Source organism: Scardinius erythrophthalmus (assembly GCF_964197995.2).
Source record: "Scardinius erythrophthalmus genome assembly, chromosome: 23".
In the NCBI taxonomy this organism is placed as follows: domain Eukaryota; kingdom Metazoa; phylum Chordata; class Actinopteri; order Cypriniformes; family Leuciscidae; genus Scardinius; species Scardinius erythrophthalmus.
In genome coordinates, this window is record NC_138243.1 from 23592662 (window position 1) to 23608390 (window position 15729).

Here is a 15729-nt window from a genome sequence, read left to right on the forward strand (position 1 = left end):
ATTTAACAAATATTTCGCACACATTTTTTAGATGATTTTGTTGAACTGATATGCAAAAGCATTTAGTATATTGCTTAACTGTAAATGAGATTGTAAAACTGTGAAGGTGCATGACAAATTGGAATTTCTGTAATATTTGATATATGATATGAAAAATCACAAAGGCGATATATGACGGCGCTTTGCCCATGAGGCTATTGGCGCCGACAATAAATCAGTTTTTTAATCTTTAATCTTTAATCTTTTTAATCATTTTTTAAATGTTTTGTCAACAATCTAAGCGATTCACTGAAACAAATGTATTTCCTGATGCATCCTAGTACCCACACGTACATATATTAGCGTTAGTATTTTTCTTTCAGGTTTTGATTCGTCATTTGAGTTGAAATCCTTCTAAATATGTGGTTTCCTTATTCAGAAATTAACATCTATGTGTGCTAGTTATGTTGAACACGTGCTTCACTTTTGATAATTGAAAGTTTCATGAAAGATTGTGAGTCACAGAAAGAGAGTTGACAATTTCAGGGTGCATGTGACTCAACGGTTATTCTGTCATTCGCTTTTCAAATGACACATTCATGTGAGATTGTGTGGGTAATTCAAGGTTCCCACAGTCACGGAGAAGCTGGAAATATCAGTGAATTTAATGAATAGTGTAAATTGTCATTAATGAAATTTAAAAAGTGTAGTCATGCTAGATTGTCTAATTATGTGCAGCTCCTAATATTGTAGTGCAGAATCTCTAAAATGATTAAAAATGCTTCTCCAGTAATCACAAATGACCGTAAAAGTCATGGTGGAATCATGGAAATTCATTGGTCAAAAGGTGTTGGAACTCAAGTTGTGGTTGATCATACAGCTGTCAGGATGTGTTTCCTGGCCTGTAAAATCTATTTCTCCCCTGCTCTTTTATTAATGCTGCAGTTTCTCTGATTAATTATTTATAATTCCTGTCTTTATGGGGTTTTATATGTGATCTCACCTGTATGAATGTGTCTGCCCTTCTAGAGATGTTTAAAATCATATTGACATTTCTGACAGGAACATAAGCCACTTTTACCCCTCTGTGTGATGGAGGCATCTTCTCTAATATGTACTGTAGCTGCGGGCAGTGGACTTTTCTCCTTTATTTCTACAAATATGGACTATCTTGGACTACAAAGGCCAGAGAGTCCAGTAGAGTTTCACTTCTCCTTTAAGAGCGATAAGAGCTCTGTCTGCCTCTTCCGCTTTCCTTTCAGGAGCACAGAGAAGTGTGTGTGTGTGTGTGTGTGTGTGTGAAGAGGTCCTTAACCTCCCATCAGATAGAGGCAGAGAGGCATTTCAGCAGTCCAGTGACAGACACTTTTGAAAAAGACTTGCAGTGCTACACTGATTTCACGAGCTCAACGAGCGTTACTGGTGTGTGACTCGTTTCTGATCTTCTCACAACTTCTCTGGTGTCCTGTGTGTGTAAACGACAGTATACAAGCACACTTAAACTCCATGAGCATGTTTTGAGGTCTTTCAGATGTTTGTTTGCACACAGATGTTTGAAGAATCACTATAGATTGAATCAATAAAAAAAATCCTAGATTGCTGGTGAAGTCTAGACTGGGAAGTATAGGATAGGATACAGAGAATATATGATGAGATATGATATATGAGATATGATATATGAGACATGGATATATGGACAGGTATGCTACTGTATGGACTAATCTGATCTGGTCTGATATATGATATGGTCTGGACTGGATTGGTCTGGTCTGATATGATGTTTTGCTATGATCTAGACTATAGACTGGTCTGGCATGTTATGGTCTTGTCTGGTCTGATATATATGAAATGATATGAGCTACAATAGATTAGGCATGACATACAAATCTCGCAAAATGGGGATGAAGAGGCTGCAAGTAGGCTACTAATAATGTGGATAGATGCCGTAATGGAAACGGTACAGAGAAACGTATGGGTCCGAGAACGATGCCAGCTGTGGTGGGAAAAATGCTCGTTCTTTACACAAAATGAATGGTTCTGCAACTTTCGGGTGTGAACTGTGAAGGCAAACATTTCAGTATATTTGCGATGTAGCCTACATGTACTTCGCACTCGACTGTATCGCAAAACCACACAGCTCTCAGTTCCGGAGAGAGGAGGGGGAATAATGACAGTGGGTGGGGTTTTGTGTGACGTCCACCTGTGAATGCAGACACGATGGCTGGATTGCATTTACATTACACTGAGATCCGATCACAATGCGTCCCTAATATATGGTGTCATGGAATGAGTCTAGACTGGTATAGTATGAACTGGTCTGGTCTGATCTGATATGATATGGTATGAACTTGTCTGATATATAGTAGAATCGACTAGATGAGTATAGTAGGGTCTGGTCTTGTCTGCTGTTGTCTGTTCTGGTTTCCTCTGATAGCAGCAGGCTCAGGTTTGCTTCCAGCTGTTAACCCATAGTTTCATAAATATGTCTGTTCTCATTTTGTCCATGATCAAAACGTTTAACCCCACATTGCTCTAAGTGGAACCGCTGTAGGTCCATTTGAATGTGTGTATGGGTTAGCCATGGTGCTCGTGTGGGCGGTGCAGGTTTGACTCCTGCTGTTGTGGTATTTTAATTCTCCTCTATTAAAGACACACCATGACCTGTGTGTGTGTGTGTTTCTACCCACCAGCCTTATACTAGGGTCCCCCGCTGTGCTGGACAGTCTGTCTCTTACACTCAGACAACTCCTCATGTTACCTAGCGACCGTATCCAGGAGGCAGGCAGTGCACGGACACATGGACCGCTTTGTCTCCCCCTCAGACTGACACTCACTCTCTCTCTCTCTCTCTCTCTCTCTTCTCTCTCTCTCTCTCTCTCTCTCTCTCTCTCTCTCTCTCTCTCTCTCTCTCTCTCTCTCTCTCTCTCTCTCTCTCTCTCTCTCTCTCTCTCTCTCTCTCTCTCTCTCTCTCTCTCTGTGTCTCTCTCTCTGTGTGTCTCTCTCTCAACTTGTGTGTGTGTGAAGTCATGAAGGGCAAATTACTCTAGACTCTGCCGGCTCTCTGCAGGATTGTCTGTGTGTGTGTTTTATTTTAAGAATCTGCCTGCATCATTCAGAGGTTTCTTGTCATGCAATTGTCCTGTTAGCAAGTAAACTGAAAACACAGCAAGGCATCTTTTGTTTTTTACTTTTACTTTTACTTTTGTTAAACATCCCATCTGGATTTGATTTATAGATACATTAGAGAATGAAATGGATATATTGTCAGTGTTTTAAAAACACTGAATTAATCTCACATGTCAACATTATCTTTACTGCCTCAATTGCTGACCTGTGGTGAATAGCAGAACATTGTCGTCCTGGTCAAGTACAAGTAATTTTTTAGTACAATATACTTTGTACAGCATGTTCTTTGACTCATGAGTGTGTGCTTTGTTTTGTTTTGTTTTTCAGGTAGAGGATGCCATGCTAATGTTTGATAAAACTACAAACAGACATAGAGGTAAGACCATTAAAATTCTTTAAGTAATACTGCAAAATAAATTTTTGAGAATCAGTTAATGTTGTAGAGGACACACAGAGCTGTGTGTGAGAGACAGTCACTCACTTTCTTTTTATATAATGGTCTATTTTGCACACTACCATTCAAAGTTTTTTTTAAATGTTTTTGGGAGAAGTCTTATGCTCATCAAGTTTGCTTTATTTGATCAAAAATACAGTAAAAACAGTAATATTGTGAAATGTTATTACAATTTAAAATGTTAACCCCAAACTTTGAATGGTTTTGTACATTCCTGTGTTTTTATCGAATGCATTTTTTTTAATTAACTCAACAAGAAGGTGGTTAGGTCAATAAATCCACAAACAAAAACACACAAACAGCACTCTGATCATGTAGAGTTGTAAATTATTTTTGCCTGTATTTCATTGTCAGTTTTTTGTGTTCAAGTTTTCATTTTTGTAATCCTTGCCAAATGTTTTAGCAGTGCACTCTGCCTAAAGTGTGACAAAAAATACTGTTATTAATACTGTAGTTAATACAGTAATTTGTATGTAATTAAAAAAAGAGAGATCTGTACAGTAAAAAACATTTCCAAGAGGGAAAAGTTTAGTGTAAATGAGAGAGATGGGTAAAGATAGTGAATGTTTATAAAACAGCCAGTAAATGTGTGTGATTTTAGGTTGTGAGAGCGCATATCCTTCACACACATTCTGTCTCCTTTCTCTCCCGTGTCCTTCATGCCCTCCAGGTGACTGTTAAACTGCTGTTAAAAGACGCTCTTTGTCCGCCTCCATTCTTTTCTCCCCCTCTTTCCCTCTCTCTCGCTCTCTCTCTCTTCTTTCACTAAAGAGACTGCAGCAGAATCTCACTGGCATTTTCAGTCTGAAATGAGGATGATTGTGTTGGAAATTGAGCTCCAAAGCTCCATCAGTCCTGCTGCCCCAGTGCATTGTGGGAACGTGCATTGGCTCTCCTGTGGGCGCATGGATCAGGGATGTTATTCAGACATTGAAGTGGTTTTGTGGCAGGAATTCATGCTGTTAATTACAGATGTAATGGTGTGATTTTCATCAGGGCTCTACTGGTTGCTTTTGTGAGCAGTTTGTGTGCTGTTACAGTGAATACCCTTAGGCCATACAGCCCTCGCTCTGCCAGAACTCACACTGTGTTTGCAATAACATGGCGTCATACAAACCAACGTTTATAGCATGTTATTTTTAAAATTGTAGATATTGTTCACATTGTGAAACAATGAATGTTTTAGTTGTGTCAGCTGCTTTTAACAGTAATCGTGAGACTTGTGGCATTACGTGTGACGATGTGTACATTTCCTGAGGAACTCAGACAGCTAGTGATAACAAAATATCTTAAATCCATGTGTGTTTGGATATATTTTTACCTGACATTTTCAGATGTCGTCTAAATCTTGAAAAAGTGATTTTGAGACTTGCATTGTGGGAAATTTTGTAATCCTTAAACATGCTTTACATGTTGTTTTAAAATATTTCAACACACAACTGAGAGTGCACAGTGTATGGAGTACACATTGCATTCTTAGCATGGCCAGTAGGGGTGCTGTAGTGGGCATTAGCTTAAACAGTCTCCTTCTACAGACAGGTTTCTCTTTTTGGTCAACCTCTGTGATGGCGAATTAGTAGAGAAAGTTATCTGATTATTTATCTAATAGATGGATAGACAAATGTACGGATGGATTGATGGATGGATAGGTTGACAAATAGATGGATAGACAGGTGGAAAGTAGGCCTGCATGGTTACTCGAAATTAAACCGTACGTGTTTTGGCAAAGGCTGCTCTATATATATATATATATATATATATATATATATATATATATATATATATATTTTTTTTTTTTTTTATTATTATTATTATTATTTTTTTTTTGTGTGTATTTTTTTTTTTTTTTTTTTTTTTTTTTTTTTTTTTTTAAATGAGCAACTCATCAGTAAAGCATGGCTCTGTGATCAGTAGTAAATTATGCTCCATGCTTCTGTTTGGAAAGATGTTTGACGTATGATGCACGTTCTAAGCGACTCAAACTCGCAATGCTTTCAGATGGAACAGCATTTACTACTGATCACAGAGCCGTACGTCACTGACAAGCTGCATAACAAATAATCACAGCCTTTGTGATTTCTTAATCGCACTAAGCCAGGCGATTTCAGGTTAATTGTGATTATTTGTGCAGCATTGATAGAGACAGACAGACAGACAGACAGACAGACAGATAGATAGATAGATCATCTTTATGATTTCTGATCTGTTATGTAAGAAGTTCCCAGGATGACTTGAATCCAGCTTGAGGACTCTCTTGTCCTGTTTACTGCAGTAATTCATATATTTCAGTGTGACATCTAAAACACTTGTGTAATCCAAACTCTCATTTCCCCGTCAAACACCCTGCTAGTGTCTGACAGAAGCTGGTTTTGCAGTGATGTTGGCAAAAGGTGGTTTAGTCTAGATTTTTTATTTTGGCTGCATGAGTAGGAGGGCACTTTTAATGAAATGCTGAAGGTGGAAGCGCTGTTCCCATCATTCTGCATTAAATACTACACGCATTAACGTTTCCTCTACAGTGCATTGCTACTACATTTGTTCACCTGTCTCAAGTGCATTTTTCCTAAAGAATGCATTTTTTTCTCATCGCAACAAAAGACGCAGTAGCACAGTCACACCTGTAATTCCCATGGCAGAAGTTCTGCTTCTTTTGCTCACCCAATTTCCCTGAATATAAAAGTCTGCCAGGATGATGAAAGCTGGTGTAACGTCACTGATGCTGATGGTCCTGCTCAACAGGCTTCTGAACGAACGTATGATTACAGCTGGAACGTTGTGATTTTCAAATGATGTAAGTAAAAGTAACACTGTCTCGGTTTGATCAACAGAGAGCATGAATTATGACTTTTATTGTTAAGCTGCATAGAGAAAAGAAAGGGAGAGAGAGAGAAGCAGGTGTTGGGCTGAGTTAGGAATTTTTGGCCATGGATGAGGTTTTGTTTTGTGTGTTTCCTGGATGCTCCAGAGGACAGGATTGTTCCTGGAAGACGAACAGAAGGTGGTATTGTGTGTGTCTGTAATCTGCTTACCTGGATCAACGTTCCCTGGACTCAAGACAGTCCCCAGCCTGTGTGTGTGTGTGTGTCTGTCTGTTTGAGTCTGATAACTTTGTGGCATAATACAGTATTTATTTGTGTGTGAGTGCTTTAAGGTGTGTCATTGATATTCTGCTTTCATTCAGACTGATTGTAGAGAACAAGATGGTCAGATCCACAATCAAGAGCACGACATTTTCAGCTCTGTCGTTTAAGAAACACTCTCGCTTTCATTATCTCTTCATTTCTCTTGCTCTCTTACCAACTCATACATACATACATAAATATATGTGTGTGTGTGTGTGTGTGTGTGTGTGTGTGTGTGTGTGTGTGTGTGTGTGTGTATATATATATGTGTGTGTATATATACATATATATTTATATATATGATGAGTTCAGATGCAAAAGCCTCTAAGTGCCATCTGAAATTTCCCTCTAGAATGATCATTTTTATCAAGCTCGTATATTTAAGTTCAGTAATTTCACTTAAATGGCAATGCAAATTACCTATGAATTGTCATTTAAGTGAAATTACTGAACTTAAATATATGAGCTTGATTAAAAATTATCATCCTAGAAGGAAATTTCAGATGGCACTTACTGGAATTAAAATAGCCCCACATCATCACATAGCCTTCACCATACCTAGAGATTGGCATGGAGTACTTTCCATAAGATCATCTCTCAATGCAAATCAAACCAGCTATTAGGCTAACTGAAATAAAACCATGCCAGTCTCTAGGTATGGTGAAGGCTATGTGTTGATGTGGGGCTATTTTAGTTCCAAAGGCCAAGGGAACTTAATCAGGATGCATATTATCCTGGATCCATGAAGTAACTGGCCTTTAAAAATAAAAATCCTCCTGCCTCTATGGGAATTTAACATAGGGGTGTCCAGACTTATGCACCCTGTATTTTAAGGAAGAACATTTATTTATTTACGATACATTATTCATTCACAAAGAAAATTGGTGTCCTTAAAGGTTGTATTTTTCCTAATTTTTTTAATGAAGGCATTAAGTTCAATTTCCAAAAGATGATTTTTTTTATTTTTTATAACTTTAGCATGGGTGTCTAAACTTATGCATAGCATCACTGTGTGTATATATATATATATATATATATACATATATATACATATACATATATATACATATACATATACATATACATATATATATATATATATATATATATATACATATATATATATATATATATATATATATATACATATACATATACATATATATATATATATATATATATATATATATATATATATATATATATACATATATATATATATATATATATATATATATATATACATGTGTGTGTGTGTGTACATATATGTGTGTGTGTGTGTGTGTATGTGATGCGTTAAGAGTCGGGGGGTGAAAACCTTGTAACAGGATGAAGATGTGTACATTTTTCTTATTTTGTTTAAATATCATATTTTTTTCATTTAGTACTGCCATTTGGACTCTACAGAAGATACTTACATGTTTCCCGGAAGACAAAATACAATTTACAATACAACAAAAATCCCCAACCCGTTTCAGTTTAACTGTTCAGGACAAACAAGGCCTCATGAACATTCATCACAAAACAAAAAACAGCCGTGATTCATCCAGGGAATGACACACAGTATTAAGAAATAAAGCGTATGTAAACTTTTCAACAGGGTTTTTTTTTTTTTATGCAGCTATTTTTTTTGTCTTGTGGACTATATAAATATCTTTTATGTAAAATAACATGCATTTTGTATGATTTCTCTTATTTTGTCAAAATAATTAAGATTTAGCAGATTCTGAAAGGTGAATGTTTTAACATTTTACCGCGACGGTGTGTTTACATGTATAAATTCTTCAAATATAATCTTCTAATATATGCAGGAAATTATTTTGTTTTTTGCTCCAGATATACACTTTTCAAAATAATATATTAATTTTAAAATGTAACATTAGTGTAACAATAATTTAAACATAGCCTTTGCCATAATATCAAGCAAATCAAATGTGCAAAAAAAAAAAAATCGTTTAATCAACTAGTCAAATAGTCTTGCACGTCACTAATATACTGTATATAAAATACTGTTTTTGAAATTGGAATTTATTGTCCCTGAAACAAAAGAGATAAAACTAGGCTTCACTTAGCTTTACAGCAGCATGAAGTATCTTTTTGTATCCCTAACCAGTTCCTCTGGAGCCCAGTTACGATTAAACTGGGTGTTTAGAGAGATCTGAGAGGAAGAGAGGCAGAAGAGCTGTTTCGAGCTGCATCTCCTCAGGAAATGAAAACACTGCCTCTCAATTGTTATAGTATGGGACCTTTAACCTTTTAATCTCTTGGAGCTAATGTATATGCTGTAAATATACAGACTTGTGGGAGAGAATCAGGAACCTTAACACAGGTTAAACTCTCTCAGATTGAGGCCAACATGAGAAATGCTGAGTCCACAGTGTGTTTGGTTTATCAAATACATCCTTGTGCAAACATATTACATTCCTGGCTTAATCTGTATATATTTTCTAATAGCTTACTGACCTGTCCAATGTGCCCTATCAAATCCCTGCACCCTGAAATCCAGCTATGCCATCAGAGAGATTTACTTTACATGTACAAGGGAGGAAATACATATTAACATATACAAATGAAATGTCCAGATTGATCTACACACATGCAATCTGGGTTAGCTTAGAAAAACTAGTGTATTTTGAGAAGTTTCTGACATGTCTAGGAAATCTGCTCCTGTTTTTTTTCATGTTATTGCATTAAATTTCACAATGACCAGCCTGGAAAAGATTCCACTTCCTGCTCTGTTATTCTTCAACATGAGCTGGACTTTGCAAGGACATATGGTAAAAGCCAGTGGCTTTTAGATCACAGATTGTCCTCCAAAAGGTTTATCAAACATGCTGTCTCAACTAAAATGGACAGCCTCAGTTTCGGGAGGGACAGTGGTTGTGACATTGTCCAGGTCTTCACAGCTGCCCAATTATAAATGGTGTTTGTCTGTTTTGAGTGCAAACCTATTGTCCGTCTGTTGATCAAGGAGTGTGTAAATATTAGGCAGTGGAAATGTGCATTTACTCTGTGGGGAACTGTTTTCTTATTAAACAAGTGCTGGCAGCTTCTCTGGGTGAATCTTATAAATTTCTAATGCAGTGAGCATCACTAACATCTGTTTCCCTCCAGCAGCTGAGAGAGAGAGAGATTACACACTCCTGTCAGCATATGATTACTTGACTTCTTTGGCATGACTTAGTTCAATATTGTCAAAGTATCATGAAATAATAATATTATTATTAGATTATTTGTGTGGCAGGGTGCATTATCCTGTTGAAAGAGGACACTTCCACCAGCGAACACCATTGTCATGAAGAGATGTACCTGGTCTGAAATGTTCAGATAGGTGACATGTCAAATTTACATTCAGATGAATGGCCAAACCCTGGGTTTCACAGCAGAACATTGCGCGGAGCATCACACTCCCTCCACCGGCTTGTCGTCGTCCCACAGTGCATCCTGGTGCTGTCACTTCTCAGTATGTGTTTGTATGGTAGATGGTGAAAGACCCAATACCTAAATGCTTTGCAATCTTGCATTTGAGAATTGTGATTTTTGAATTGTTTGACAATTCTCTCATGAAATTTGGCACCTCTGTCCCAACTTTTTTGGAGTGTTGCAGCCATCAAAATAAAAATTTGGCCAAATTAATTATACTTTGTATATATAAACCATGAAAAGATTGGAAATAATCTTGATTTGGTATCGTTTTAAAGCGCAGCATTCCAACTTTGTGAATATTCATAGCGAATTCTCAATGGCATGAGTCTGAACCAATGAAATATGATTTTCAAACTCATACTGATGTAAACAAAACAATCTTCCTCGGTCTGACTGACAGTTCCAAAGCATACACATCAAGACGTCTCAGACAGTGCGATCCCAATACACACATACACAGAATTACAGTATTTCAAAATGTCTGTCTTGGTGAATGTTCATGCAAACATTATCTTTTATGTCTTAAATGACTTTTGTGGAAAACCACCTGTGTAACATTAGATCCGTGCGGCACAGTAGGTCTTAACATATAGGCTGTCTGTTTCATTAATGTTAATATCAAATAATGATATCAAGGGGGGAAAAAAGGGGGAAAAAGTTTAATATAAGTATTATAATTTTTTTTCATAGATATTTGGTTTTGACTTGGTGTGCCAAATTTGGTGTTATTAATATTGATTGCTTTGAAACCTTCAGAAAACTTTTACTAAATTTTTCGATTTTTCTGATTCCAACAAATCATACATCATTTTGAAGGTTTTTTAATAAAGAATGTGAAAATTTGCTCATTGTGACTCATTTTACCAATACGGGTCACGTATAATAAGTTATTTTAAACTTTGACAGACCTAGTTTACTTTTAATTCTCTAATGTTTGTCCATTAAAAAAAAATATATTTTCTCTCTCTTAGAACAATAAATGAATGTTTGACGCACATCTCAATCCCACAAGAAGAGTTGGATACCTCTGAGTGGTTCAGAGAGAGCTGTGTCACTGAGGTCTTCAGTGAGGCAGGCTTGTCTGATGAATGTGAATCAGGAGGATTGGACAGCACTCATCAGCTCATCTGGATCTGAACTCTGACAGACAATTTTGATTAGATCCAGATGCCAGGAGTTTCGCTCATTCCATCAAGTAAAGAAAGATCTGCCATGCTGCACATAGCTATCAGACTATCACTAACTAACAGATTCTCTCACTTAGATTCATTTAACATTAAACAGTCTTGATTTACCTAGGAATCTAATTCTGGATCCATAATTGCATCTTTAAACTAACTCGTACGACTCTTTTGAAGAGAGTTAAAACTGTCTATCGTTGATAACGGTTATATTTTGCAAAGATGAGCTGAGCTGACAGGCTGTCAATCATTCTAAAATTGGATCTCTTATCGGCGCCGTGATTACTGTTGGCATGGTGATGGTGACGCGCTGCTAATTGAGCTGAACGTGAATTCGTTTTCTCCTGCGTGATTGCGTCTGTCGCACGCTTGTCAGAAGTTTGAATTAGATTGACGGGCTCGCGGGCCGTATATAAGCATGTGTGGTCTCTGGGATCCCCTTCGGTGTCATTTACATTTTGACGAGGATGCTCTCCACTCGTCTGTTTTTCATGTAAGACAGATTCAGAGAAAATCAATCATATTTCTCAACGCGAAATTGAGTCACAGCAGCTATTAAGTGGCTTGACTGTATGCAGTGACGAAGAGGCGGAGAATCTCATGAATATTGAATGAGGTTCTTTACTCAGGTGAGGAAGACTTTGTCTTCTAAGCTGATCTCGGAGCAGCAGGGCATGTTTTTACCATGCGTTCAATAGTCAGTGTGGCTGCACAACTGTGTCCATCCACCCGTCCCTCTCTGAAGCGTTCCCACTCTCTGTCTCTCTTTGTGGCAGGAATCACAGCAGATCACAGAGACTCTTTGATACGCGTGTGTGTGCTGTGAGAACGGAGAGGAAGAGGTCTTTGAAAGTGGGGAGGTCTCAGTTGCTGGGCTTTTCACCACTGTCAGAGTTGAAGGAACAGCTTTTATATATCAGCACAACCTTAACACACACACACACACACACACACTCTTTTTCTCTCTGTAACCCTTTTTTTCCCAAAGCACTCCACCCCTCGTATCTTCTAGAGAAGTGTTCCCAGGAGAGACTATTTCCTTCTCCTTGTTTCATTTTTTATTTCTGTAAATGTCACATCTCTTCTCTGTCCCTGTACAAAACCATTTTTTGTCTTTTCTACTCTGCTCCTTTGTTCTCATTTCTCTCCATCTTTCCATCCATCCATTCCTTTGCAACTTATTTTTCCCACTGTTATGTTTGTGTGTGGATGGATGTAGAATGACTCATTCCTCCTTCACATAGGGGAAACATCACACCTGAAAACAATAGACATGTTTTAAGCATAGATTGATCCATCTTTCTCTATAGATTCTCTCTATCTATCTCTCTATATAACATTCTATCATTCTCTCTATATTGTTCCAGCATTTTCTGTACAGTATCTTTCATTCTAAAATTCTCTTTGTCTGTCTGAAATATTGCAAATGTACATATCGCTATATGCATATCGCAACAGCTTGCAATAACTGCATGATTTTAATACTGCAAAAGATTACAAAAAGTTTTAGGTCGACGCAGTGAGTAGACTGGACACATGTCTGTTACATATGTGTGACATGCGTAATGTTATTAAACTCAATAAACGAAGTACTCACGCACACAGGAAGCCACCTCTCGGGCAGAGCGTGATCCCTAATTCCGTTTTCTTCCATAGCTTCCATAGCCAAATACACACATAATTATGTCAAAATGCCCTTCTTGGTGAACAGTCGTGTAAACAGTCAGTTATGTCTGAAGTGGACCAAACAGTTGAGAAAGTTGCTGTTCCCTTTCAGAAGTTGTAGGGATGCCTTCTAACAAAAAGAATGTGAAACGTGTGTTGGTTATATCATTTTCAGTTTTTAAATATATTTAAATATTTATTTATTTATTTTAAACACTTAAATAATTATCGTATCGCATATCAAATTTCACATTATTTAACGAGTTATCATACAGTATATCGCATTTTTCTTCAATATCGTGCATCCCTATCTACGTATCTTTCTATCTGTCGGTCTGTCATCAATCTATCGATCGATAGATCTATCATTCCATCGTTCTATCATTTTTTCTCTCTCTCTCTCTCTCTCTCTCTCTCTCTCTCTCTCTCTCTCTCTCTCTCTCTCTCTCTCTCTCTCTCTCTCTCTCTCTCTCTCTCTCTCTCTCTCTCTCTCTCTCTCTCTCTCTCTCTCTCTCTCTCTCTCTCTCTCTCTCTCTCTCTCTCTCTCTCTCTCTCTATATATATATATATATATATATATATATATATATTTCTACAGTATATATTGTTCTGATCATTCTCTGTACAGTATCTATCATTCACACATTCTCTATCTATCAGTCTCTTCCTGTGTTTTTTTTCTATTGTTCTTTCTATTTATTGTGCTGTTGTTCTCTTACTATGGTTTTCATTTTGTTCGATCATTCTCTTTCTATCTCTATTTATTGTTCTATCATTTTCTGTTTTTCTTTTTATTGTTCTCTCTCACTGTTCTTTCCATTTATCATACTATTGTTCTCCATCTTTTTCAACCCTTTCAAACTAGGCTTCCATTCAAGTCTCCATTAAAAGATTATCTTGACAAAGTTTTAGATTTTTTGTAAAATTCTAATTTGAATTTGAATTTACTTTAATTCTAATTTCAAATTCAAATAGCAGTTTTGCATCTTTTTGCTACCTAATTTATATTCAATTCAAAGTTGTAATTTCAATTCAATTCAATTCAATTCTCAATTCAGTCCTGGTATGTAATGGCAGTCAATATCTAATAAATCATTTTATAGAAGTGTAAATATTCTATTCTATACGAGTGTTTGTTGTTATTAGGATTGAGGGAAATTCATGTAGCGGTTGTTTAATCCAGATCTACTCAACAGGAAGCCTCTGGTCCTTCTGTTCAATAGACCTTTGAAAAGCTGTGAAACTCTCCACAAGTACCTGAGACCGTCTTTTTTTCCCCTCATTTCCTTTCTCTCACACGCTTGTGCATTCTCTCTCTCTCTTTTTCTCTTGTAGACATTTCCTCTTTTCCTCTCTCCTTCTCTCTCGCTCTAAGCTCTTGGGGCGGGCCAGCGTCCTTTCAGTCTTCAGATTTCATTTCAGGTCTTTTATCTCCAGAGGACAAAGCAGCCCACTGGCCCTTATCAGAGACACACACACACACACACACTCTCTCTCTTTGTCCAGAGAGAGCTGTCAAGAGCTGTTTGATGGACTGAAGGATGAAGACCTGCCTCTCCATCCTCCTCTTCAACATATCTGTCACACACAGCTATGGCCGTGGGCAGGTTCTGCTCACCTGTAGATCTGATTCTTTTGGTGTTCAGTGATGGTGAAATTGTCTTCATTGATTCATATCCAAGTGTTTGAAATGATCCATGTTTTGTTTGTCTAACCTTAAAGTACAAGTGTAGTTCATTCATCGTCCATCGAGGTGCCAAGTTATTGAACACAATGCACCTGTTATCTGGGACACATTAGCGTTTACCTACAAATGTGATGTCATAGCAATATGTTTTATCTCCAAATCTCATTTTGATGTCATAACCATGATGACCATTTTTTAACTGTGAATTTCGAGTATGTCTAAATACAGTTTCTTATTTTTAAATAAGAACAACAATCCTGTTTTTATTATTTATCTCCTTATGATGATTTTACACACAGTTGGAATGAGGAATGAGCCCATTTTTGCACAAATTGGATTTCAAAGTAATAAAACTCTTATAGAAATATTTAGGACATTGATATTATGCTGTTTGAGGCAAACAGATGGAAAGACTTTGTGTAGATGCATTTAAAAATGATTGAGCAGCTCACACACACATACGCACACATTCCACTTACAAGACCAATATGTGCTTTTATGAAATACCTACCCTTACAGCATAAATCACCATTAACATCTGAACACGTGTGTGTGTGAGTGTGTGTGGCGTGTTCTGTCACACGATGGCTCATTACACATGGAGAGATTTTTCTGTGCTTCGTAAATGTCATGAGACGGAGAGATGGATGCAGATCTCTCTCACACACACACTGTTTCTATTTTTACTCCGAGGGATTGGTCTGATAAGGCGTCAATTGCAGGGCTCTCCGTGCCAAAAGCTTTCTTTGCTGAAGCTGATAAAGATGTCCAGAGCCAAGAGTGACAACTGCATGTGGTTGGCATGGTAACGGGGGTGGTGGTGTATATATATATATGTATGTCTGTGTGTGTGTGTGTGTGTGTGTGTGTGTGTGTGTGTGTCTGAAGAAAGTCAGCAGGTCGGGCTAATGAAGAGCCTCGTTAACAGGAGAGGAGATGATTAGGGCTTTTACACACAAGCCCATTCTTAAACAAAAGAGGTGGAGACAGAGTTTTACGAGTATCAGGATGATTTCACAGGGCTAAAGTTAATGGTGTGACGTTACTGCAATCCATTCACTGGTTATTGTCTCTGTAGTCTCAGAGTAT

At 37.3% G+C, this 15729-nt stretch overlaps 1 protein-coding gene across 6 annotated transcripts in view; it reads left to right on the forward strand.

The window, feature by feature from the left end:
- msi2a (musashi RNA-binding protein 2a) overlaps positions 1 to 15729 on the forward strand; it is a 162068-nt gene that overhangs the window by 90995 nt on the left and 55344 nt on the right. For all 6 annotated transcript variants that reach the window (XM_081354711.1, XM_081354709.1, XM_081354710.1 and 3 more), the window contains one exon: positions 3433 to 3481. In XM_081354711.1, the coding sequence (XP_081210837.1) occupies positions 3433 to 3481 (49 nt within the window). The remainder of the gene's footprint in view (positions 1 to 3432; positions 3482 to 15729) is intronic.